This window comes from Cyprinodon variegatus, unplaced genomic scaffold (genome assembly GCF_000732505.1).
Source record: "Cyprinodon variegatus isolate N-32 unplaced genomic scaffold, C_variegatus-1.0 Scaffold1041, whole genome shotgun sequence".
Lineage (NCBI taxonomy): Eukaryota > Metazoa > Chordata > Actinopteri > Cyprinodontiformes > Cyprinodontidae > Cyprinodon > Cyprinodon variegatus.
In genome coordinates this window covers 91,400-115,559 of record NW_015151494.1, presented here as the reverse complement: position 1 = coordinate 115,559, position 24,160 = coordinate 91,400, and the positions used below count along the sequence as shown (strand labels likewise).

The 24,160-nt window shown below is 37.1% G+C and overlaps 1 protein-coding gene across 1 annotated transcript in view; it reads left to right on the top strand.

Moving 5' to 3' along the window:
• Positions 1 to 24,160, top strand: part of LOC107100985 (contactin-associated protein-like 5) — a 77,907-nt gene that overhangs the window by 35,202 nt on the left and 18,545 nt on the right. The window contains exons 6-8 of the mRNA XM_015399706.1: positions 7,179 to 7,379; positions 16,863 to 17,019; positions 21,265 to 21,392. Of these exons, the coding sequence (XP_015255192.1) occupies positions 7,179 to 7,379; positions 16,863 to 17,019; positions 21,265 to 21,392 (486 nt within the window). The remainder of the gene's footprint in view (positions 1 to 7,178; positions 7,380 to 16,862; positions 17,020 to 21,264; positions 21,393 to 24,160) is intronic.

Below are 24,160 nucleotides of genomic sequence, written 5' to 3'. Positions count from 1 at the left end.
ATCTATAACATCCTATCTTTGTGAAGCGGGATTTTCTGCGGTTACAGCGACCAAAACAAAGCTACAGAGCAGACTGGACATCAGGAGCACACTTTGTCTGTCATTTTCTCCGATTATGCCTAGATGGGACCGGCTTGTTGTTTTGTTTTTATGCTGTTTGTATTTGATTTTATGCCAGTCGTATCATTTTACTTGATCGTATCCCCCTCCGCTCCCCACTTCCCCCCCTCGGCCGGTCCGTGAAAATATTGTCTGACATTTAGCGGTCCGTGGTGCAAAAAAGGTTGGGGACCGCTGTCTTAGAAAACATGCACATTGAAACTGGGAAACCAGCTCCCCCCTTAATAATGGGAGTCGTTGAGTTTGTTGTTGCCCTGCAATACCCGATACTGGCCTATTCCTCTGAAAAGGCAGTCGTTAAGGGTCATTGGTGGCCTTGCTAACCTGACGAGATATTTTGTTCCCCTGCATAGCGGTGGGGGTTGAGATGGTATTGGGAAGGAATGAACTGCATCGTTGCGTTGTTCAGGCTGAAACCTGAGTCTCTGAGTCCCTCTGTTTGCGATTGTTTTTTCTCTTTTAACATAGATGGCTTCCTTCACACCCCTTTCAAACCAACTGTCTTCTTTATCTAAAATGTAAAAATTCTGGTCCACAAATGAATGTCCTTTGTCCTTAAGGTGTATGTGAACAGCAGAATGTTGTACGGAGGAGGTAGCCCGTCTGTATTGAGCCATGCGTTTGTGGAGAGGTTGTTTGGTTTCTCCAATATAAAGTTCAGAGCTTTCCTCACTACACTGAACTTCATACACCACTCCGCTCATCTTAGGTTTTGCAGGTCAATAACAACCTCAACGACTCTCATTATTAAGATGGGGAGCTTGTTTTCCATGTTCAATGTACATGTTTTCTAAGCCATTACAAGACTTTTTGTTGAGCTACACTATAAAAGCCTGGAACTCAACTCTAACCCAGACATTTTGATTTGAAAAAGCTTCCTGGATGGGAAGCGAAACGTCTTCAAACTTAGAAAACAAAGTCCGGAGGTTTGATTTTTTAACTTTAACTTTTTGGAATGACTATAACCTGGATGACTGAGAATCTCTACTAGCATATATCCTCTAATGTATGCTAATAAACTCAGCCCTTATTTCTTTCAGCTTTCTTTCATTATCCTGGGTGGCAACGTTCTTACTGTGCCAACTTTCAGAATGACCTAGATGTTGCTCTGTCCCACCAGTAGCCACATCGCACACTAGTGCAGCAATGATTCTGTTTTTTTTATGGGTAGGGAAAAATACAACAACCTGACTATCAACCGGTTCAGCTTTACAGATCAGTCGTTAGGGAATCTGAACTCAAAGGTTCCTCTCTCTGGCTGCTGGTGGGACAGGAGTGTGATGACAGAGTTTGAAGTTGGTCCACGTTTTCATAGCACACACTCAAGATCCTGAAACAAACTGCTTTAGTACTATATTGTACATTTTTGTTTGATTATTTTGAAACAGTAATCAGTGAGAACTATAGCTATTAAAGACATCAATTATGGCTGAGCAGGTTTTTATACATCTCACCTGGTATTTTCACATTTCGTCTTCACTGATCAGCTTTGAGGTTGGAAGGCTACATGTCCATCACCCTAATCTTTAGTTTCCTCAACAGATTCCCTCTCAGATTCAAGTTGGCACTCTGGCTGGAGCCACTCCAGAATTGTATATTACTTCCCGTCAGAAAGAACATTTGAAATGAAAGGATTATGAATAATTTGGGGCCTAACTGCATTTCTGTAGCTGCTTTGCACATCTGCTGAGGGACATTTTTGCCCATTGTTCTTTAAAACAGGGTCAGAATGGATGGAGTTTGAACATTATTATGTTTTATCTCAGATGGTAGAAGATAAAGTTGAACGTTTCGAATCTTTATTTGCTTCTAATAGATTGCCTTCCAGGATTTTCCTAGATTAAGGCCCATCCATCTCTTTAGGAATCCCCTTTTTTCCTTTCCCTGCTGGTAAATAGCAGTACCCCATGATGCTTCCATTTATACATTTCAAGACGAGACTTTATCCCAATGGTCAAAACTTAATATTTTGTGTACAGTTAAAACTGTTTTATCGCTTTGGCTTGTAAAAAACCAAGACACTGGAACCTTAAGACCTATTTCAACAATGACTGTTATTTTATAAAGTGATTTTTACCTTAAACGGTTGTCCTGTTAGCAGATTCTCCTACCTGAGCTCTGGTCCTCTGCAGCATAGTTACTATGGACATTGATTTATTTATTTATATTTTAATAATACTCTTCGTATTTTTGTCAAACTCTTTTGACTGAACAGAGCTCTGTGAGTGTGCAAAGCTTAAAATATTTCTTTGTAACCTAAACCTGCTTTAAAATTGTCTGCAACTTTTCTCTCTGAGCTGTCTGCTGCCTTCCTATAATACAATGATGCTGTCTGATTAGATTAAAGCAAATCAAATATAGATACAGTCTCTTCAAACTGGATTGTTCTGGGATTCATTGAAGTCAAAGTGAAAACTAAAACTAAAAACTACAACATGGTGGCAAATGACCTTAAATTCTAGGGCTGCAACGAACAATTATTTTGCATATCGATTATGCTGTCGATTATTTTTAAGATTAATCGATTTATAATCAGATAGCCAAAGATTCCTTAAAAGAGGCTTTTGTATGAGAGTAAACCTGGTGAAACTCAATCTTTTGAACAGAGTATAGTGACAGACGAAACATTTTTTTAGTCTTAAATGCAAAATGCTTATATATTTTATATAATCTTGATATAATTTCTGCAGTAAGTGGGTTGCTCTGTCAGCTAAAGGCATGTTTTAGAGTCTCTGTACTCCAGTTAAAATTTAATCGATTAGTAAATTAGTTGACCATTATTTTAGATACCGATTAATCTGATTCATTGTTTCAGCCCTTTTAAATTCTTTAATACAAACCTTCAGGTTTGTGGTTTTCTCCAACCTTTAAAAGGTTCCAGTGGGTGTGAATACTTTTCCAAGCTGCAGTGCTTTAAACCTCCTGAGATGTGAGACTTGACAGACTGGGATGCACTGGTCTCTGGTACATTTAGGACAGAACATAGCGAGTTTTGACACTCTGGTGACTCTACTCATCACTTAACTGTCACAGCGTTCCCAGCTGCTTTGTCCTTTGCAAGGTTAATGCACTGATGATGTCATCACAGTGTTATCATACAGTTGGTGCTTTAAGTCTTCTACTTATGAGACAGAGACGGTCGAAAGCAGATATGCTTCAACTTGACCTCAATTAAGAAATCCATTAAACATGTAAATAACTATAAGCCACACAACCTGATGGGAATAATCACAAGTGGAGAGGGATTTTCTCTTAAGCTGGGCAAATATTCAATCCAAATAATGACGTGAGGCGATGGTGGAACAAGGTACTCCTTATCGGGTTTTATTGAACAAACTTTCTATTTATGTCCAAATGTACAGAGCTATAATGGGAGAGAGTCAGGGGTTCACAGAGAGTAAGTCAGCAGTGTAGGCTGAATTCTAAAGGTTATTTTCCGAGGATTAGATGTTCTCAGATTGGGGACAAAGAAGGTCGTCTGATTGTTGCTTGGAAACGTGTATCCATTTTCTTTTCAGTGATGCAAAGTGACAGATTTGTAAAATGTCACTGTCAACACTAACAGCTTGGCTATCCAACACAACACTTTGCAAATACCACAAAAATCTACACAGGAGCCTAATGATACGATAATGTAACGGTTGACATAAAAGATAGCTGAATTGGATGGAGGTAACGTTTTAATGGATGCTTATTATTTCTTTTTTTACGCATTTATGCTTTTCAAGAAATATATTTATAGACAATTGTTTCAATACAAGTTAGACCAGATGTTTACTAACATCATATAAAAGAGGCTGTGACCCTTCTTCCCCACTGAAATTAGTAAAATTGTTTTAGTTTAATTTGTATTGACAAAATAATTTTTGTGGGCTTAACATGTTAGATGCCAAAACCACGATAGAGGATACCTCTAAACAGCTGTGGAAAACCTAAGAGATTAAAAGTTTGTAAATTTCGGATTAGTAAGGTCACATTTTGAGTTTCTTCGAAGCACAATTTGGCCCGTTTTCGGAAAGCGGGACAAGTAAGGATTTAGACTCAGTTCTGGGGTACATCTCTAAATGCCAAGGATTTTTTTATTTCATTCTTCCAAGTTAAGTTTATTCTGCAAGTTACACAGTGAACCAACACTGGTGGTTAGCAGGATCTATTGCACTTATCACTCACTGCATATATTAGCTGAAACCTGACAGGAGAAAAGCATAAGAAATGGCATGTCCTTTGCTGGAGGAGCCTGGAGGCAAATGCTCATCATGCTCCAAAGACTTAGATGCATTTTTAATCCAGGATTTTTTGATTTTTCGGCATTCCTGTTTTTGCCAGTCAATAATTCATCTTAACGAAATTTCAGCCACAGATCATTCATATGACTGCATACTCCATTTTAATTTTTAATGCTAAAGTCAGGAATGGAGCCTCAACCCCTTACTTTACAGCACATATGTCCATCAGATGGATTGCACCGGATGCATGATGTCAGGGTTCTCCATTGGTAGAGTGTCCTCAGCTGCAGTGTGGGACTCTCAGATTCAAATTCAGGCTGGGGTTGGGGCAAACAGAGAATCTTCAGTTATTACATAGTTTAGCTTTAAAGACATTATATTTTACAACCAAGGTTTGCAGAAACTTAACATTTGTACAATAATTTTTACCCAACCCAACCCCTAACCCAGGAGGAAACCCTTTCCTTGTGGGAATCAGCCAACTGGTCCTCACAAGTACCTCCAACTGCCCAAAATAAAACATATTCCAATTAAGCTGACCTTACATTGTTCCCACAAGGTGACAAATACATCAACATGGAGGGTTTCCTTGTTACAAATCTGCATGATGAATAAATGAAAAATTCCAAACAAGTGAAATTAATTCAGTTGGGATATTTCAAGCAATAGCTGTTAATTTATTTTGGGTTCAGCCTAGATGGCAATCAGATTCACCACTTCTTCACTAAATAAGAAATTTTATGTTGTTTTTTTTATGCTTTTAGGTCTTCCTTTATGATTAAATGTGTTTTTATGCAGCTTTTAGGACAGATTAACATCAATTTCAGAAGCATGTCTGCCCTATTTCCTCATAAGGTCATCAACCATGGTTTAACTTCCTGCGTGTTTTTGCAGTTACATTTGCTTATTTATATCGCCTTCATTGAAACCAAAAATTCCAAATACCACAAAGCAGAATAAGTTGATTCAAGATAACTATTCTCTTCTCAGACTAGGTTAAGTCTAAAACAGGGTCCGGAGAGTGTATTTAAGCCAACATCTCACACACTCTGCTGCATTGATTGACAGAAAAATAAAGCACAAGCAACGGTATCAGGAAGAGTATCATGCACTGTCTCTAGTTAGCTATATCCATGGATATAATCTCTAGATGCCTGAAGGGGCCTTGATTATCTCTCAGATGATTTTATGAAATTTTAAACAGGACGGGAGCTGACATAGTGTTCAGGAAGGAGACCTGTTCTGTGTCCCAGATATTTATGTGATGTGTGTTAACACCAGAAAGAAAAGCAAAGAGACCTTCTAAAAATCCTGGCCTAAGCTGGAGAGAGACTCCTCATCCACAGTGGCAACATATTCTGTTGTGACATTGGTCAAAGGGGCAGTCACATAAAAAGAAACCATTTCTATAAAATCTGCCTGAAGAATTTTATTACAGTTTGAAAATTCACTCAGGACACATTACCTGTGGTGTAATGAAACTAATGTCAAATAATACATCATAATGACTAAAAGGAGTTAAAGGCACAAGACATAGAAAGCCCTCCTTTCCATGAAGCAGGGGGCTAAAACATCATAGTCTCTGAGTGTTGTGCTGGAGGGAATCAACTACCTTATAAGGTGTCATAGGAAAAAAAGTAAAATATTGCAGTAATATTTCTTTGAAAACCTCCTAAGCTGTCAGGAATGGGGAGGGTGGAATAGCACCCAAGTGCAGATGAACAGGCAGTGGCCACATGGTGAGTTGGAAGTTTAATATTTAAAAAGAAAAGACTTACCAACAGATCATGGGTGTTTGCGTGGCTGAACAGATAAAACGTCACATGGTGCCCGTAGAGATTTGGGGCATGGAACCAGTATTCACCAGTGAAAGGTGAAAGTAAACTGACAGTATAATAAGCAGTGGTAGACAGGAAATAGCAAAGGCTGAAAACAAGGTGAACAGGGCTTAAACATTTAAGAAGAACTGGTGATAAAACTGTAAAACAAAATCACTGAATACATCCTAAAAAGCTGACATGAAAGTAAGTAAAATAAACTAAAATAAAACTCAGTGTGTACCATGGACCTGATTCTTAGACCCAGGAGCAGCAGTTCTGTTATAAGGGATGAGACACAATTCTGGTAAATTTGTTGAATAGAGTCCCAAAGCTTTGAGCTATTACAAAAAAAAGATCCAGTTCAAAAGCATATCCTTATACTGCAAAAACTGGAAATCTAAATAAGTTCAATTAATTCAGTTTACTTATATAGCGCCAATTCACAACACAAGTCATCTCAAGGCACTTTACAGTTCAAGTAAATAAGTCATTTTTTATTTAAATAAGTGCATTTGCTCTTGAATTAAGAAGGTGAGACACTTCGCCAATGGAACAAGATCATTTACATTTAAAATAAGAAAAAAAAGCGCCAAATTCACAACACAAGTCATCTCAAGGCACTTTACAGTTCAACCAGATCATCCAGTCAAATTGATTCAAAGTTTTCTATCTAAGGAAAACCAGTTGATTGCATTGACTCAAATACAATCCCTCACACTAAGCATGCTTGTAGCGACAATGGAGAGGAAAAACTCCCTTTTAAGAGGAAGAAATTATCTTACTTTAAGAGTAAAAACACTAATTCCATTGGCAAATCATCTTATTTACCAACTCAAAGTAATGGTTAATACACTTAATGGTTGATATGTTGACTTATTTTTAGATGATCTGAAGCAGGAATGTCTGATTCACTGATTGTTATGCATTGCATCTAATATCTGCTTTCAGTTTTGATCATTTCAGAGAAGATGTATGCAGACTTCATGCTGACAGATCCTGATTTTTCTTACAGAAAAGAAGGTGTGGACGGTGCTGTCTCACAACAGCACTGCTCCTGTAAAAGTCCAGAAGTCCTCTCCTCAGAGACCTCACATCATGAAGTTCAACTACAACGCATCAGCCGACCAACTCCGCGCCATTGTGGCTAGGTCAGAGCAGTGTCAACAAGAAGTAGTCTACAACTGCAGGAAGTCCCGTCTCTTCAACACTAAGGGTAGGTTATCTCCTCTGGGAAGTGTTCCCTTTAAATCTATGCATTTCCTGTGGTCTTTTAATTATCAGTATTAGATATCTTAACATGTAGGATATAGCAAAAAAAAGCAAGAGGGTCACACAATGCTCAATGCAGGATGAATGATGATAAAAACAGGATGCACACAATAACAAGTCCCTTGTGGAGTGGTGTGAAAAATTATGTTCAGCTGATTCTGAGCAGACACTTAAAGGTTGCATGTAAACACTTTAGTCGTGAACCACCACCAAGACTGTACACAGACATTCGGCGACATTAATATAGAATAATGAAGGTTGGTTGCCACCTCATCACTTTGCCACCTCTCTTGAGAGTCTTCCTCAGATTCTTTTAGCTGAAAGGAAGTTATATTCTGCTGAACGAGGCCTCTTACATTATGTAATATCATCCGCATCTCGGGGGCGTGTGTAGGAACTAAAATTGATTGGGCGAGTTAAGCTTTGTTGAGGCTGGAGAACACGCATGCAAATTCAAGGAGGCCTCTGGACTCCTTACAGTAATCTAACTTCCACATTTCAGAGCTGAACCATGTTGTTTTCAGCTAACAGTTCTAAGAATTGTTGTTAACACTTTTGTCTGACTGGACTTGCCTTTATGTTGCACTGAAAGAAGTGAAATGCCAATGTAATTTGATTAACTTAAAAAATGTGATTAAAATTCCCTTATCATGGAAATAAAAAAAACTGAAACAATTACTTTCCAAATATATATCTGCTTCAAGTCAAAGGTAATAGTGTCAGTAGGGGTTTATCCTTTCACATGCTGTGACTCACATGAATGTGACCTCATTACCTGACTAATTTAAAATAGGTGTGAACAGCACCTATCATGAGCAAGGTTGCCGTTACAACTAATGCAGTCAACTAAGTGTCAGAATAGAAATGTTTATGATAGGAAGGCATTTTAGTCATTGACTGAAATGTCTCAGATATCACATAAAGACACTTTTAAGAACTCTGAGATATTTCAGGTTCTTTACAACTTTAGATTTCCATCTCTAAAGCCGGCCATACACTGTACGTTTTTTGCCCCTTTTTTGGCCAATTTTCCATTTGTGTGAGAATGTTTCGATCAGACCAACTTTCAGCCTGATGGTGCTTCGTGTAGTGTAAAGGGGGTCACATGTTTGAAATTCAGCAAATCGCTCAGTGCGCATGAGCAAACAAGGATTCTTCTTCTTCCTCTCAGACGAAAACACAGAAGCATGGCGGGGGTGCAAGTGAAATGGAGTTCTCTCTGTAAAATTGACAGACCGTAGTAGCCATGTTTGCTCAGCCATGTCTTTGTCCAAATACGCCGTCGCCTTTTCTTTATAGGGCTTTCAGAACACAAAAGTGCACAAATTGCAAAGGCAGCGTGTTTCACTCTAGTGACCTTCATACGTATTTAACAGGAGGTATCAACTCTTTTTCTTCTTCTACTTGTTTGGTTTTCGGATAGTGGAGTCAGAGTAGTGCCATCTCACTGCGGAGCTGAATCTGACGTGGATTTTAGACGTACAGTTTGAGCAGGTGTGACATTTAAACCCTGTAGTTTTGTTGTACAGTGTGAGCTGTAGCTGCGTGCTANGCCATCTCACTGCGGAGCTGAATCTGACGTGGATTTTAGACGTACAGTTTGAGCAGGTGTGACATTTAAACCCTGTAGTTTTGTTGTACAGTGTGAGCTGTAGCTGCGTGCTACGATTGAAAATATCATACAGTGTATGCCCGGCTTAAGTTACCAGGAATTATAAATCCTGTGTCTGTGCTCAATAAATATAGGTGGACAAATGTATTTACTCTTTGAAATAAATAAAGTTTGGAATCTTTGTAACCACTTTATTCCAAGGTTAATGTATACTTATATGTAATGGTATATATATATTTTTTTCCAAATTGAAAAAATACAGTTGTAACAAAGAATAGAACATGTTCATGACTTTAAAAGTTACAGTTTTACTTTTTATGAATGCCGTTTCTTTCTTTTTCTGAAGGTAAAAACATATTTCTAATGAATCAAAATTTACACTTTCAACCATCTCCTAAATTTAATTCGGGGAAATAAAAAAAGTTAAGTGCAACAAATTACAGTAATTTTTTTAAGTTGATCCAAAGTACCCTTGTTTTCTGTGTGGTGTTATTTTCTTTTTTAAGATTTTTGACACTGCATGTTTGATCAAGCAGTTGTGCAATTTAAATTTCGAATTCAGAACTGCCAAGTTTGAAACTGAGAAAACTCCCAGCAGTCTGCCTGTGTAAATTCTCAGTCATCCGGGGTCATGGCTGCCACAAAACAGGCTGAGATTGGAAGGCAACCAGACTTTTGCTCAGTTTTTTAAGACCTTTTGACACCTATCCAGGAGTCCTTCTCAGTTGTGTTAAATTTCGATTTTATTTATACAGTGCTAACTCACAACACGTGACATCTCAAGGCACTTTAGAAAAACAATTCAATCAGATCATACAGACAGATTGGTGGAAGGTTTTCTATTTAAGGAAACCACACTGATTGCAGTGAGTCATTGACTTTGCGGGATTCCCTCCTCTTGGATGAGCATGCAGCGACAGTAGACATTCACTTGCATCGTGTCTCTGAGGTGTCACTGCATTGTGTACAGGATTAAGCCATGAATTTATTTTTAAAAAGCCAGAAGGAGAATATGTAACCATTCATTAGGCAGCAGGGTGATGATCCGAAGCGCACCAGCTCCAAACCTTTGGTTTGGAACAGTCTGGAATTAAAGCCCATGGAGCTGCTGCGGCGTGGCCGTAGACAGACTGTTTATGCTTGAACAACCTGCAACGCAGCTTAATTAAAACAATTCATAAAAGTGTTGTGGGTCAGAATCCCCTCACATTGATATGAGATACTTGTTGTAAGGTATCTTTAATTCATGGCAGCAGCTGTTGATGGGTCAATTACATTTATGGGGAGGGTGGGATAGGATGGCTTTTTTACTTACTGAATGAAATCATTTGAAAACTGTACGTGTCATTACTTTGAATAATTCTGTCTGATATAGAAATGTATTTGAGAATCTAATACTATTACAAAAAGGCAGAAGACGAATAAATCTGTCCAGGGTAGGGTGTTTACTCTGGGCATGGTAGCTGTACTGCTGTTAATTTGATTCAGGAGTCTTGAAAAAGAGGTAAGCAGCACTATAAGTCGTCTCTTTGAATTTGCTGCAAAGCATTTGACATCTGGGAGATAGTAGAAAGAGCTCTGCAGTTCGATAAGGTCTTACATGTTCCCCCTCTGACTTTTAGTGGCATTAAAGGATTATTTACATTAAAAGTTCGAGCTTAACTGATATTGGAAGAGAAGTTGAACTGAAATCTAAAGAGCAAATAAAAAGCAAAGAAGGAAAAAGATTAACAAAAAATCAGCCCAAGTCCCTCATACATAAATACATTAATCAAGACTACTAATTAAAGCAGAAAAAACAACATTAAGTTAGTTTTTCAAATCTCTAATTTCCTAGAAAACCAATAAACTCTTATGGAGGAAGCGAAATGTGGAACATCCAGAAGCAGTCAGCACAAACTTGGCTTTAGACTCAAAGCTGCACCTTTTAATTTCTTGCAACTGTGCTTTCTGAGTGTTCTGTGCTTCACCACAGTCGGGAGTTGTTGTCTTTTCAGAGGCCCTCCCACACGCTTGTTCTCTCCTGTCGTTACATTACAATAAAACATTGAGGCTAGCTGCAGTCTTTTTGTACTCGTTCATCTGGAACAGTGCCGGCACCTTTGCTCCCAAACATCTAAACATTTTCTCTTAAATCATAAAACATTCATGAAGTCCCAGTTTCTGCTGTCCCCATGCACCATGTGTATGCAAATAAACGAGTTCATTATCGCATCCAACATCAAAGAGAGATTTGAAACAGCCTATTTTACAGCCGCATGAACACTTTCAGACAGAGGCTGCATTTTTAATGCTCGTCTTTGGTGGCGTAGCATCCACAGTGGATAAAGTCAAGTGAACCTTTGTTCTAACATTGACTGTGGAGACAGACAGTCGTCCTTTTGATGAGAAGCAGAGTGTGCCGCATTTTCTAATAATTTTAAGACAAAATGGCACCTTTCATGCAAATTCACAGGAAAATGACAACAACAGCAGCTGTTATAAAAAAACAAACCCTCTGGGATTGCAGATGTAGGCGTGTGCCAAGAACATCTGAAGTTCACCTCCAGTTGTGGCGTTTAGCTGTAGAACATGTCTTTCCTGACTCCTCTGTTCCGTCGAACCTTCAGTGAATTCATTAACATTCAAATCGGTCTGTTTTAAGCTCATTGTTTTTTGTCTGTATACAGGAGCTACAATAAGGAGTGTTTGCTTTGCTTAGAAGTAACTGCTTTCAATGTGACAACATAAAAAAAGCCACTTCCAACTGTGGGATAATTGCTTCTTGTCTTGGTGTCCTCCTCCTGTGTTACTTGTTGTTTTCACTCGTTTCTAGGAATAGTTTTCTTATGGTGATACATTCCCTGATATCTAACTGCCAGCTGGATAGCGCCGCTGCTGCTACACCATATAAAAGACATTTTCAGGATATGAAATATTAGCCTTTGAAATTTTTATTTATTCATAAAATGGGTATTTTTCTGTTTTTGCTTTTCTTCAAACACCTCATTAATTTAGATCAACAAATCTTTTAATTGGATAAAGATTACCTGAATAAATCTAATTTAGTTTAATAAATTCAAAAATGCTTCATTTATTTTCATTTAAGGCAGTCTCTTAGGATCAAAGAGCTTATTTTCAAGAGAGACCTGTTTGATTAAACAGAAAAAATAACTGATGTTTTACAAATACAATTTACCCCAAGACGAGAAAAAAAACATCCTTTAAAAACTTCAAAAGAGAGTCTATTGTTTTGTGTGACCAGAATTGTTTCTACTATGGACTTAGGAAATAGGTTAAGTCACCCTCTCTGTATTCTACTGCTAATCCACCTCAGTAGAAAGCTAGAAATCTATGAAGGTAGATTTGTTTCTAGATAGAAGAGAATGTGTTTTCCGTTGTTTTTTGTTTTTTTGAAGTGCAAAAAGTTGTGAAGTTCAAATTTTTTTGAATGAATAATCTTGACACAAACGTTCCGCAGTTGGCGGGTGCTTCTCTATTTGTCAGACATGTTTAATTGACAGAGTAGAGTAGAGCTAATACATCCTGATATTTACACTGCATCAGATACTATTCCACTCATGTTATATAGGGGGAACATTATGTGACAGGGTTTATAGGCTTGTCAGATACCGTTCCCCCCGTCTAACATGGGAGGAACGTTATCTGATGCGGTGTAAATATCATCAGGCTGCATTACAGTACCTCTACTCATGGGTGCAAAGTTTTTTAACAGGCCTTTCAGATCTGGTGAATGTATGAAATTAATAACTGGGAATGTTTAATTTTGAAATCCTGTGTGATTGGGTTGTTATAGATACTGCAACATCTATCTATCCATGCATCCATCCATCCATCCCGATTTCTTCCTTTCTCCATATAGGCTAACATTTGATCGTTCTCGCTCTCCGTAGTTCCCCTGTGGCGCGAGCTCATTTAGCAAGCATGCGTGTTTTCTGTCGCTTGCACAGTGAATTGTGCCGCCTACGCCGTGCGGAGATGCAGGGGAAATCCTATATGACGGGAAAACGTAGCTCGACTTGTTAACACTGGCAAAAAGCTTGCTGGCCAGTGGCGACCATGACTTCCTCAGAAAGATGTCCTTGATGTACACACTTGTCAATCAAACATGTCTGAACAATAGAGAAGCATCCGCCTGCTGTGGAATGTTTGTGTCAAAATTATTCAATCACAAAAATTTGAACTTCAAAACTTTGCACTTAAAAAAAAAAAAGCGATTTTTTTTTTTTTTTTCACTTCAAAAACATTCATTCAATACTCTTTTTTGCATTTGCAAAGTTTTTTTCTTTGATTGATTTTTTTTTTTTTTGATTGAAACAACTTTTTGGGAATTAAATGATTAAGACACAAATGTCCTACCCATGTATGGCCCAAACACAAAATAGATTACTTCAACCCAACAGAACATTTTCAATAATAAAAAAAGTATTCAAATGCAATTTTTGGAGTCTTAAATATTTTATTTGCATTCAAAAACAATTTTCTATGATTGAAAATGTTTATCTTTTCATTGAAGTTACTTTTTTATTGATTCTGTTGTTTGTTTGTTTAAACCAACTTCTTTTTTGATTGAGTTATAAAGACACAAATGTCCTACCCATTAAATGGTCCAATCAAAAAACAATGTTACTTCAATTAAAAAAGTTGCTTTAAACAAAAAAGACTCCACTGCTATCAAATAAAATTTTCAATCAAAGAAAAGCAGAGTCTCAAATATATTTTAGCATTCAAATGCATTCAAATACTTTTTTCTTTGATTTCTGAATTTTTTTCATTGAAGTGAAGGTTTTTTAATTGAAAATAATTTTTTTCATTGAAGCTAACTTTTATTTGATTGAATGATAAAGGAACAAATCTACCTTCATACAAACCCAACTGGTGGGATTTAGTGATATGATGGCAAGCAAAGACAGAAACGGTGCCGACAGAGCAGATTTATAATATGATCTTCAATAGTCAATCTTATAGAGAAACAACATTGTTCATCAGAATTGGATACAGATAAAAACTCTGAGCTGTTACTGTGACGCTTATGTTTGTGTTTAAAGTTAGACAAATTGTTATATGATGCTGTTAATATTTTTTTTAAAGGTTAAACCTTTTTTTACTATCCTAATAGTTGGACATTTAACAAATTTGATTTGTTGTATTCATTTGATTACAACAAAGTGAGGCTTCTTACTTAGTAAACCTCAAAACTTTACCCAGAAGTAATCAATAGAATTATTACACTGATTTAAGTGACTGCATTCCAGATGTTTGCTTTATTGGCCCCTTTTTCTGCGACTTCCTGATGTAAATGAAGTAACCCTGGCAAACACCAGCACGTTTAGAGGGCTGTTTGTTGTTGGAGCATCTCGGCAGAGATTGGGGTCACGCAGCAGGAGGGTGACGCTACCCTCGTCATCCAGCAGTGCCTGTAGAGAAAATGTCTGAAATAAACCAATTTTGTTGCATTTCTCTAAACATATTCTTGATCATTTTTCAAATTTAATGTTAAGCAGCAAATGTTTTGCTGGAGGTGAACACGGTGTAAATTAATAATAAAGAAAGCATTGTTTTGGTTTTAATTAGCTCTTCAGAATAAGAGCCTCCCTTGTGCTTTGTATTCTAAACATTTAGGTGCTGTGTTTGTGCTGAATGTTGGGTCTGCCTGTGGGGCATCATGCATCAGTGAAACAGGAAGACACATTTGCCTTCTTGATGAGAATAAGTTGTGTCAATATGAGCCAATTTGAGCGGGAGGTCGACCTGCCCTACAGGAACTATTGATCGGTGCCTTTTCTTATTTGCGAGGCTGTTTGCGGTTCGAACGATGTTTGGAAGAAAAGCAGATGGATATTTGTTTGAAAAGGCAGGGCAGACTTTTGTGATGCAAATGTTGCTGGTTAGATTGGACAGTTTTGGTAGATCAAGTACTGTGTGGATTAGAGTCTCTCTCTAGTTTTCTTCTAATACAGACAGAGTGGGTATTCTTTCCAGTCGCAGTCTCTTCTATGGCATGTGCATCCCTACACAAAGCTTTGCTTAATGGAATGTAATATCTGCAGGAGGTGAGCACTGCAGCGGGTGACACCTGGTTATGTATTGTGACACGTAGCTTAATGGGCTTCTCTCTGCTGGCTGGCCTCTGTGCAATGCAGGGTCACATTGTGTGATGGATGATTGAAGCTGGACCCCCCTAACACTTTAGTGAGCGTGATAAGTTATGATTTAACAGCACAGCTAAAGCTTTACTGTCAATTGGCTGGGAGCTGAAGGAAATGGCTCATTTGGTTAATGGATAAATTCATGGAAAAGTAGTTCACTTTGTCATATCTGCTGAGAAATGTTTGTCTTTTTATACAGAATTATATTGTGGGTGTGTTAAAATGGTTATGGTGGTTAAAAGGAGAACTTGTGTGTTAGATCTATTTGTTCATGCGATAAAGGGGCAGCCTTTTCTGGGTGTCCCAGATCCGTGCTGGAGTGCACCCATAAAATGGTTTTAACTAGTTAGTTCAATTCCGAACAAATTTTGAAATTAATATAAAAATATTAGTGCTTTTAATATTACTTTGTGGTACTATTTTATAAAGAAACTAAATTCAAACACATAAGACATATGTCCATGCAGTTAATCGGGCCTTCTGTGTTCTACCCTCACCTGAATGTATATTTTCTTTTTCATAATAACAATAATGCCTCTGAAACAGCCCAGAAAAAGTTTTTATGTAAAGTCAGTCCAATTAAGTTTATTTATGTTGCACCGATTCCCAACCACATTTTTTGCAAGTACTTTCTAAAGCATTGGAAAATGTAAATCATTAACGTAAGCATTTGCTCCATGGGTAACTTAATCTATTAGAGAAACACAGACAACATATACTCTTAGCTAGCAATAAATCCATAGGATGAGAAATAGAGTGCATGCTGTTAGATGCAGTAATAGATCTTACAATTTCTGTGTGTTGGACAGAGAAAGGGCAAATCCCAGAAAGAGAGAATCAAGTATATCATCCTCAGAGCAAAACATGGAGCTGTTTAGTGGAATGGATCTACCTAAGGCCCCCTTCAGGATTTTGTCAAAGCTTAACAAAAGGTTACATTGAACTTCTTCGGAAAGAAAATCGAAATATCAGAAAAATAAAGTTAATGTCAGTAATGAATGCTGCTAGTGCATTCTTTAGAGGAACTTCTAAAAGAATGAAGAAAAGTTGTCTTTACGTCTTCCAGCAGTCTAATCCCATCACAGCATAACTACAGAGATAGATAAGGATAACCCGAGCCTCTAACTTTGCTAAAAGTTACGTTTTAAGCCTAGTTTTAGAAATAAAAAGCGTGTCTGACTTAAAAGACCAGACCAAAATACTATGGCTTGAATAGTATAGCATTGAAAAACACCAGATTTTCTTTAACAATGGTATAAAGCTGCCTCTTCATTAAGGTACTGTAAGTTTGCAAAAGATATGTAGGTTAAAAATCAAAGCCAGGCACTGCATATTCAAAGTATTTCCAAGAGGCTCTGGGGTAATTTATGTTGCTCTATTTATATTAAAAATGATCAAATGATCCAAAAAATCTAAAATGCTAAATTGTACAAATTGTAGGTTATTCCATAACAACAAAAGAAGCAATAACTGCAATAACTTCTTTAGATGATAATCTAAAAGATTAAGCATCTGTGATGAAGCCTCCAAAGGTAGAGAGTACTTTAGTGAAATATATCTGTCTGTTTGGTATTTGATGCCCATCAAAAATAGCTTTTCTTATGATAAGTAGATGCAGGAAATGTGAATCAGAAAGATGCCCTGACTGACTGTGTTTGTGTTGCAGATGGAAGTCCGCTGTCCTGGTGGCTGGACCGTGATGGAGACAAAAGGAGTTACTGGGGAGGCTTCCTTCCTGGAGTACAGCAATGTTCCTGCAGCCTGGAGGAGAACTGCGTGGATATGAATTACTTTTGCAACTGTGATGCTGATACAGACAGTTGGTATGAAATGTGCATTTCTTTTTATTTTTTGATTTACAGTTAAATCTATTATATATATGCACAATCTTTATGTCACTCACCGCGTTTAACAAATTTCCAGACAAATATTTTATAGAAATATTCTACTGTATGTAAATAAATCCCACACTTCAAAAAGGGAAACACAGTGGTGTCTTGTCTTTCCACAGCTCCATTTTTTTCCCCCTTACAATATGTCTTAACTGACTTAAGAAGCATGTTGTTATGTGAAACACTGCCATGATCAAAGCTTGTGGACTTTACCAACTGACAGGAAAAGGGCTGCATGCCTCTTTGCTTTGTTTTTAGCACAAAAGAGGGTAGGTTATTCTTTATGAAATAACATAGTTGTGTCTCCTACTCCTACTTCATTATTATGACACGTCTGAGAAAACTGGGATTTATGCAAATACATTTGAGCAGAGAAAGGAGGCTTTGAGGGGGGAAAAAATAATCTTTCTTTGATGTGGTTCATTTCTTATTTATTAGGTTCTTAATGATTTTATTTATTTACCAACTAATTATTTATTGATTATTCTCATTTCAACCCTGATAATGAACTCATATTTTATGTCATGCTTCGTTATATCCAACACAATAATCAAATGACGGCCTCTGCGATTCAGCATCTTTTGGTGCGAGTTTGTTTTCTGTTCAATTTTTTATGTTTTAAATGTTTGATTTCAGCTCAGCAGATAATTATTACAGCTTTGTTGGAATATTTGTATGAATGGTTGCTGCTTTAGTACTTATAGTGTTTCTTGACACCATGACATTTACCAAAGAGCTTAGAAAGAAAATTACATAATAAGCAAATAATATATTTTGTACATTTATTTTTAATTAGAATAGAATAGAAAATCCCTTAATTGTCCCAAAATAGGGAAAATCTGTTTTTTACAGCAGCAAAAATATTATATCTTGAACCACATTTTGAACATTACATCTGTTTGGCTGATCTAAAAAAAGTTTCTCCTATATAAGATTAGACTGGGTCTTGCTTATGTGTGCAGAACAAAGAATAAAACCAAAAAGGCAGATTGAAGAAAATTAAATTTTAACATGATGAACAGATGCAGCATTGAAGCTTGGTGTCACACTAAGGTATCCATGAAAACAGCTGGCCTACATTAGATGTACACTCTTTACAACCAGCTGTTATATGATCAGCTAATACACCACAATCAAATTGGACCAGATATAACTTAATCAGACTAAATTATATTTTCAGGTGTGCTAATACATTTACATACCATGATGTAATTCTGATTTTTTTAGTGTTGTTCAGAGAATAAATACGGAGCTTATCCAGGGTTCCCGCGGGTCCTTAAAAAGTCTTAAAAGGCGTTGAATTCTTCAAAATAAAACTAAGGCCTTAATTGGTATTAAAATGTCTTAAATCAGTCTTTTGTAGGTCTTAATTTTTAAAACATCATTAATAGGATAATTTTTATTACGATTTATTTTTGTAATCTAAATAAAACGTTAAAATTGACAATTTTTTTTTTATTTAAAAAAAATAACGGCTCACCATTATTGGTTCCGTCCCAATAGCGAAACCAATAAAATCGTTGTTGCGGCCGGGACATTTGGGAGATGTGCCATTAACTTTTTGTCTGGAAAATATGAGCAAGTGTAAATGTAACCAAAATTGGCTCCAGCCAAGAGTTTCCTCCATGGCTAAAACCAGGGAAAATACATGAGGCACAGTGGATTTTTTGCAAGAAGTCATTCAAGCTCGGAACGATGGGAATTAAGGCACTAGAGTCACATGCGATGCGCGAAATACAAAGCGTCAAAATCGTGTTACCGAGAAAGAGCCGGTATTTCTCAGTTTTGTTCCACCCTTGTCTCTGCAACGCCTCCACTTATCACCAAATCAAACATACTAAGAAAACGATAGAAAGAAAAATAGCTGCAAAGAAGACTTAGCACTGGTTATGTTGTGGCTTTAAAACTGATTTGATCCCTGCTAAAAAAAAGTTTGTGAATTCAGTTAAATAATTGTTAAAATATATCTGTCATTTGTGTGTTTTTAGTTTTCTTCCTGTTTGGGAAGCTTTTCAAAATTTGAAACAGTGCAGGGGTTTATGTTAAAATAAACCTTTGGGTTAAGTTGTGTTTTTTGTGAATTTGGTCTTAAATTTTTATTTCAAGTGGCATTAAAAAGTCTTGAATTTAACTCTCCTTATGCTGTAGGAACCCTGTTATTGTTCTACTAATGCTCACTATCTCTGGAAATCAATGTATGTAGAAAATAATGTTTGCTGTTTTAAAATCATAATGCCAAGCTGATACTTAGGTAAACTCCTCAAAGATTTATATTACCTAGTTTCTTAACAGTGAAACATCCGTGAGAGCTTGAAAAGTGTTTTTTATTAGCTGTAGATGAGCTCGGTTATTTTCTCCAATGCTAAAACTTTTTTTTAGAAAAAGCTTTCAGTTCCTATAAATACTTGGGTTGTCTTGCATGAACCTGAGGTCTGAGATTCCCCCAGAGTGGCTCAGTCACATTGAGGTCAGGAGCCAGAGGTGGCCAGAACCGTTACCTGCCTCGCTGTAGTCAAAAACAGGTCGACTTGGTCTTGTCTTTCAGGATCATTGTCATGTTGGACAGTCCAACAAAGTCTCATGAGCAGCTTCCAACCTGATGAAAACACATTTTACCCCAGTGGTTCCTGTAATATTATTTTTGCCATCAATGTGCCAGAAAGTTCCATCTTCAATTAGTAATAATACAAGCAGAAATCATCAGCAACCCATCTGCATGGTTCACCAGAGAAAAGATGCACATTTCATCTTATATCTTCATGACTTCTCAGGAAATTAGCATTTTAATTGTTGTCCCATCTCTCCAAATAACTTTGTTCCAGATGTTTTAAACCTTCTGGAGGACTAAATGGCTTTCTGCTGGTGATTGGACCATGTAGACCTTATTTAAGTGTCTTTATGTTGTGCATCTAAAATATGCTTACCCACTTTCTCAGACTCCATTATGAGTGAGGGGTTTTATCGCTAAATATAAAAACATTACTAAAATAAAAATCTGTACAGTGAAGACAGCTTACTATTACATCAACTGTAAACCAATATTTAGAAATCCCCAGGTTATCTAATCCTTTATTCTGGGAGATTTTTTGTATTTCTCTTATTAATTATTACGATTTAGAGAGAAAAAGGATAATTGTTTGATACTAAATGGCTTTATCCACCTACAATGTTTTTAACATTCTCTGAATTCATTCCAGGGAAGGGAACATTTTGAGAACTACTGTAATAAACTTTTCATGGTATTTTCAGTTAATTTAAGATAATCAGAAAATAATTGAATCTTTTTGTCTTTTAAAGTGTGTTGCGATGAAAATTGGGTATAATTGGAAAACTATGAGTAAAGTTAAATAAGTCAAACCAATAAAATCCCAAAATAATGAATCTAAAATTTGTAATGACCTTGATATCAACACACAGAAGTTCATGAGGTTATTTTATCCATATTCTGTGATTAGCAGCAATTCCAAATCTTAATAGCAAGAAAATAAAAGCTAACTAAAGTCTGTGGTGTGGTCATGAAGTGAACTAAGCTGCTGCCCAGAAAAAATGAAATAAAATAAATTGCACCGGTAAAACTTCACCATTTGGCTAATTAGCAGTTGAAGTGCTAACATGCTCAGCAGAAATCACATTAAAACCAACCTTTTTAGCCCCACATCCGCTGAACATTTTTTACATTTTGTTTCTTAAAAGTAATGAAGAGAAAATCCCCTGTTAAGCAGCAGTTATTATGCCTTCTCATCTCATCACTTGTAGCAGCTCATTTAGTGTTTTTGATATGAGAAATTTCATTAACATTTTCATTTGACAGCATTTCCTTTAAAATAATTAATTACAGCAAAAGCCTGACATAATGAAGTACGCATCTGAATTATAATTATTATGTGATATAGAAATGAAAGCTAATCATAATTTCTGTGTGTTGATTGGAGTGAAAGGTGAATCTAAGAAGCTGGGCTGTAGGAGCTGCATGCTGTTGTTCACAGCATGGTAATCCTCTCCAAAGCTTCTCTGATCCCAGAATAGTTTCTATATTTTTACAGGCGCTTGTCTACATTATGGGAGATTTATCTCTTTACATTCTGTGATTGTAAAAGAATATACAACTTTATTAAGACCAGCATGAAGAAGCTCAGTCCGCTGTTTTTTTAAAGCATCTATTTCCCTGTGTTTTAGGGCTAATGACACAGGCCTCCTCTCCTACAAAGATCACCTTCCAGTCAGCCAGATAGTGATCGGAGACACCAACAGGACCGGATCGCAGGCTGTCTACCACGTCGGCTCTCTGCGTTGTTATGGAGACAGTAGGTGATCACCTCGGTGCTGCAGCTGCTGTGCCAGATTTGGTTGCAGATGGAGGCAGATTCGAGACAAACAATGTTCAGACCGTGTCTTTCTGACTCCTGCTTTTGTGTTTGTCAGTGGATAAAGAGTTAAGAGTCCTTCTGCTCTCAGGCAAACCTGACAACTGACGGCAATATACCGTCTGAATATCTTCTGACGCCAACAGAAGCACACTGTCAGCAAGAAAAATTCAACAATCTTTGAATAGTTTTATCACAACGTTTTAAACGAAGTGCGGAAATGTAATTGCAGGAAAAAAAAAGATTTCAAACAAGTTGTATTTGTGTTTTAAATTGATAATTGTTTAGGTTTATTATGATTACCAAAATTATGATTTTCTACTAAATGCCACAATGAGATATATTTTCTGTTATATGACATGATGTGAGGCTGAAACATGATACAATATTCTCAATATTTAGCATCAAGAATCCCTCCTTTATAAATGGAGATTTCTTGCAGAGGAAATCAATATATGTACTACAGTAGCAATTATCATCACAATATTTGTATGTGCAACGTCCACATCACAAAATTACAATCACAGATTTTGTACATTACACCAGCATTTGTCTTCTGCAGACAAGCTTTGCCTTAGGGAGCAGCTTCTAACACCTGGTGAACTTTTTTGGTTTGGGGTCCTGCTCAGGGACCCAAAGTGACAGTGTTGGCTTTGAAACCATGACCTTGCAGCATCTCAATTCAATTCAATTCAGTTTATTTATATAGCACCAAATTCACAACACATGTCATCTCAAGGCACTTTAGTTCAACCAGATCATACAGTAAAATTGATACAAAGTTTTCTATCCAAGGAAAACCAGTTGATTGCATCGACTTATTGACTCAAATACAATCCCTCACACTAAGCATGCTTGTAGCGACAGGGGAGAGGAAAGACTCCCTTTTAACAGGAAGAAACCTCCAGCAGAACCAGACTGAGTGTGAGTGACCATCTGCTGAGGCTGACTGGGGTTCAAGGAGACATGACCCAAATGCCCTGCACACTTACCACTAGGCCACCACTCCTAACTTTCTGTATTCATTTTCTTTATTCCAATAAAAGTAGATGGATGAGAATTCTACATTCTGATATTTGGTCTGCTGATATGTGTAAAAATGTGAAAAAAAAAGTAAAATGGTAAAAACAAAACCCCAGTCATATTTATTGTCACTAAGAATTTGCTTTGTTAGCAAATAAGAAAGGCAATAAAATAAAGGTAATAACATTTATGTAAAAGAGTAAACCTATATACATAAATACATTTGCCATTGATGATCAGCACAAAACCTTTGCAGGGCCTCTCTGCCATCACCTTAATCTCTAAGGCCCTTCCAGTGTTTCTCTATTAAATCCAGTGCTGCTGAGTGTTTCTGGGAAAACAGGAAACAACGTTGCAGTTTGTAAAACTGCTGCAGAATCAGGATTGTCTTTACACAACAGAAGGTTCTAGGAAATGGGTACGATAGTTTATGGAGTTTATGGAGAGCTTAGTGAGGTCTTAATTCTGCATAAAGTCCGGTGTAGCGGTCATTGCCTTAAAAGCAGACAGGAAATCACTGAATCAGGAACAAACCCGTGCATTTCTGTGTGGGACCTGTGTGTTCATTATTGCATGAAGTGACCTAAGGGCAGTTTTTTTTTAAGTAGAAGTATCTAAAGAGGTGGCAAACCAGACCAAGCATGAAGTGTTTTGTTTACGTCCCAAACTCAAACCACATTTTGCGCGGATTACAACAGCATGCCTGCATCTTAAAAACTGACCCGTCTGCTGTCCACATCTGTCACACACTGAAAACATCTGGAGCTTTATGAAAAAAAAAATAAATCCCACAAAGTGTTCAGCTGCTTAAATCCTGAAAACATTTCACTTTTAAACCCCTGACAGCTGGTCTCCTCATTTCTCCTCAAACACTCTAAAAAATGAGCTGATGGAAAACAGAGGGAAACATTATCCTGTCACACGTTTAATAAAATGATGCTGTAGATCCAGGACATGACAACGCTAAGAGCTAAGGTAGAGGGCAACATGAGAGGAAGTCCAATTGAATTCAGCTCAAGCATTCAGGATGTTAATAAAAACAACAACAAAAACTATTCTCCTTGGAAACAAAAAAATCTTGAGAAGAGCTACAGACTGTTTCCATTATGGGTAACTAGAATGCAGAACGCCTGATGTTAGGTTTCAAGTGCTCAGTGCATTGTAGCAACAGATGTAGATTTACATTTTTTGACATCTGCCATTTTAGCTCCATTAGTTGTTTATATTTCCGTATCTATTATGATTGAAATTGTAGAGATGTCTAAAGAACTCACATTCTTTAACTGAGTATAAGTGGTGGAAAGTGTTGGTCTAGTGATTAGAGCAGTGCGCTTGTGCTTTGAGAAGGTTGCAAGTACTCGGTTTGAGCCCCACAGCATCCACTATGGGTCCTTGAGCAAGACCCTTAACCCCACACTGCTTCCCGGGAGCCGCACAGTGGCAGCCCACTGCTCCCCAAGGGGATGGGTTAAATGCACAGAGTGAATTTCCCCATCGTGGGACAATAAAGGGATCTACATTTTTTAAATTTACAATACTGTTCTCTTTATTAAACTCTCTGGTAGAAGTAAAAATATCGATTAAACTCCAAGAAAAAATTTTAAATAAAAAAGCAGAGTCTACAATGCACGTAAGTACAAAAGTAAAATGAGGTTTTTGTTTTAAATGATACAAAATAAGTGAAA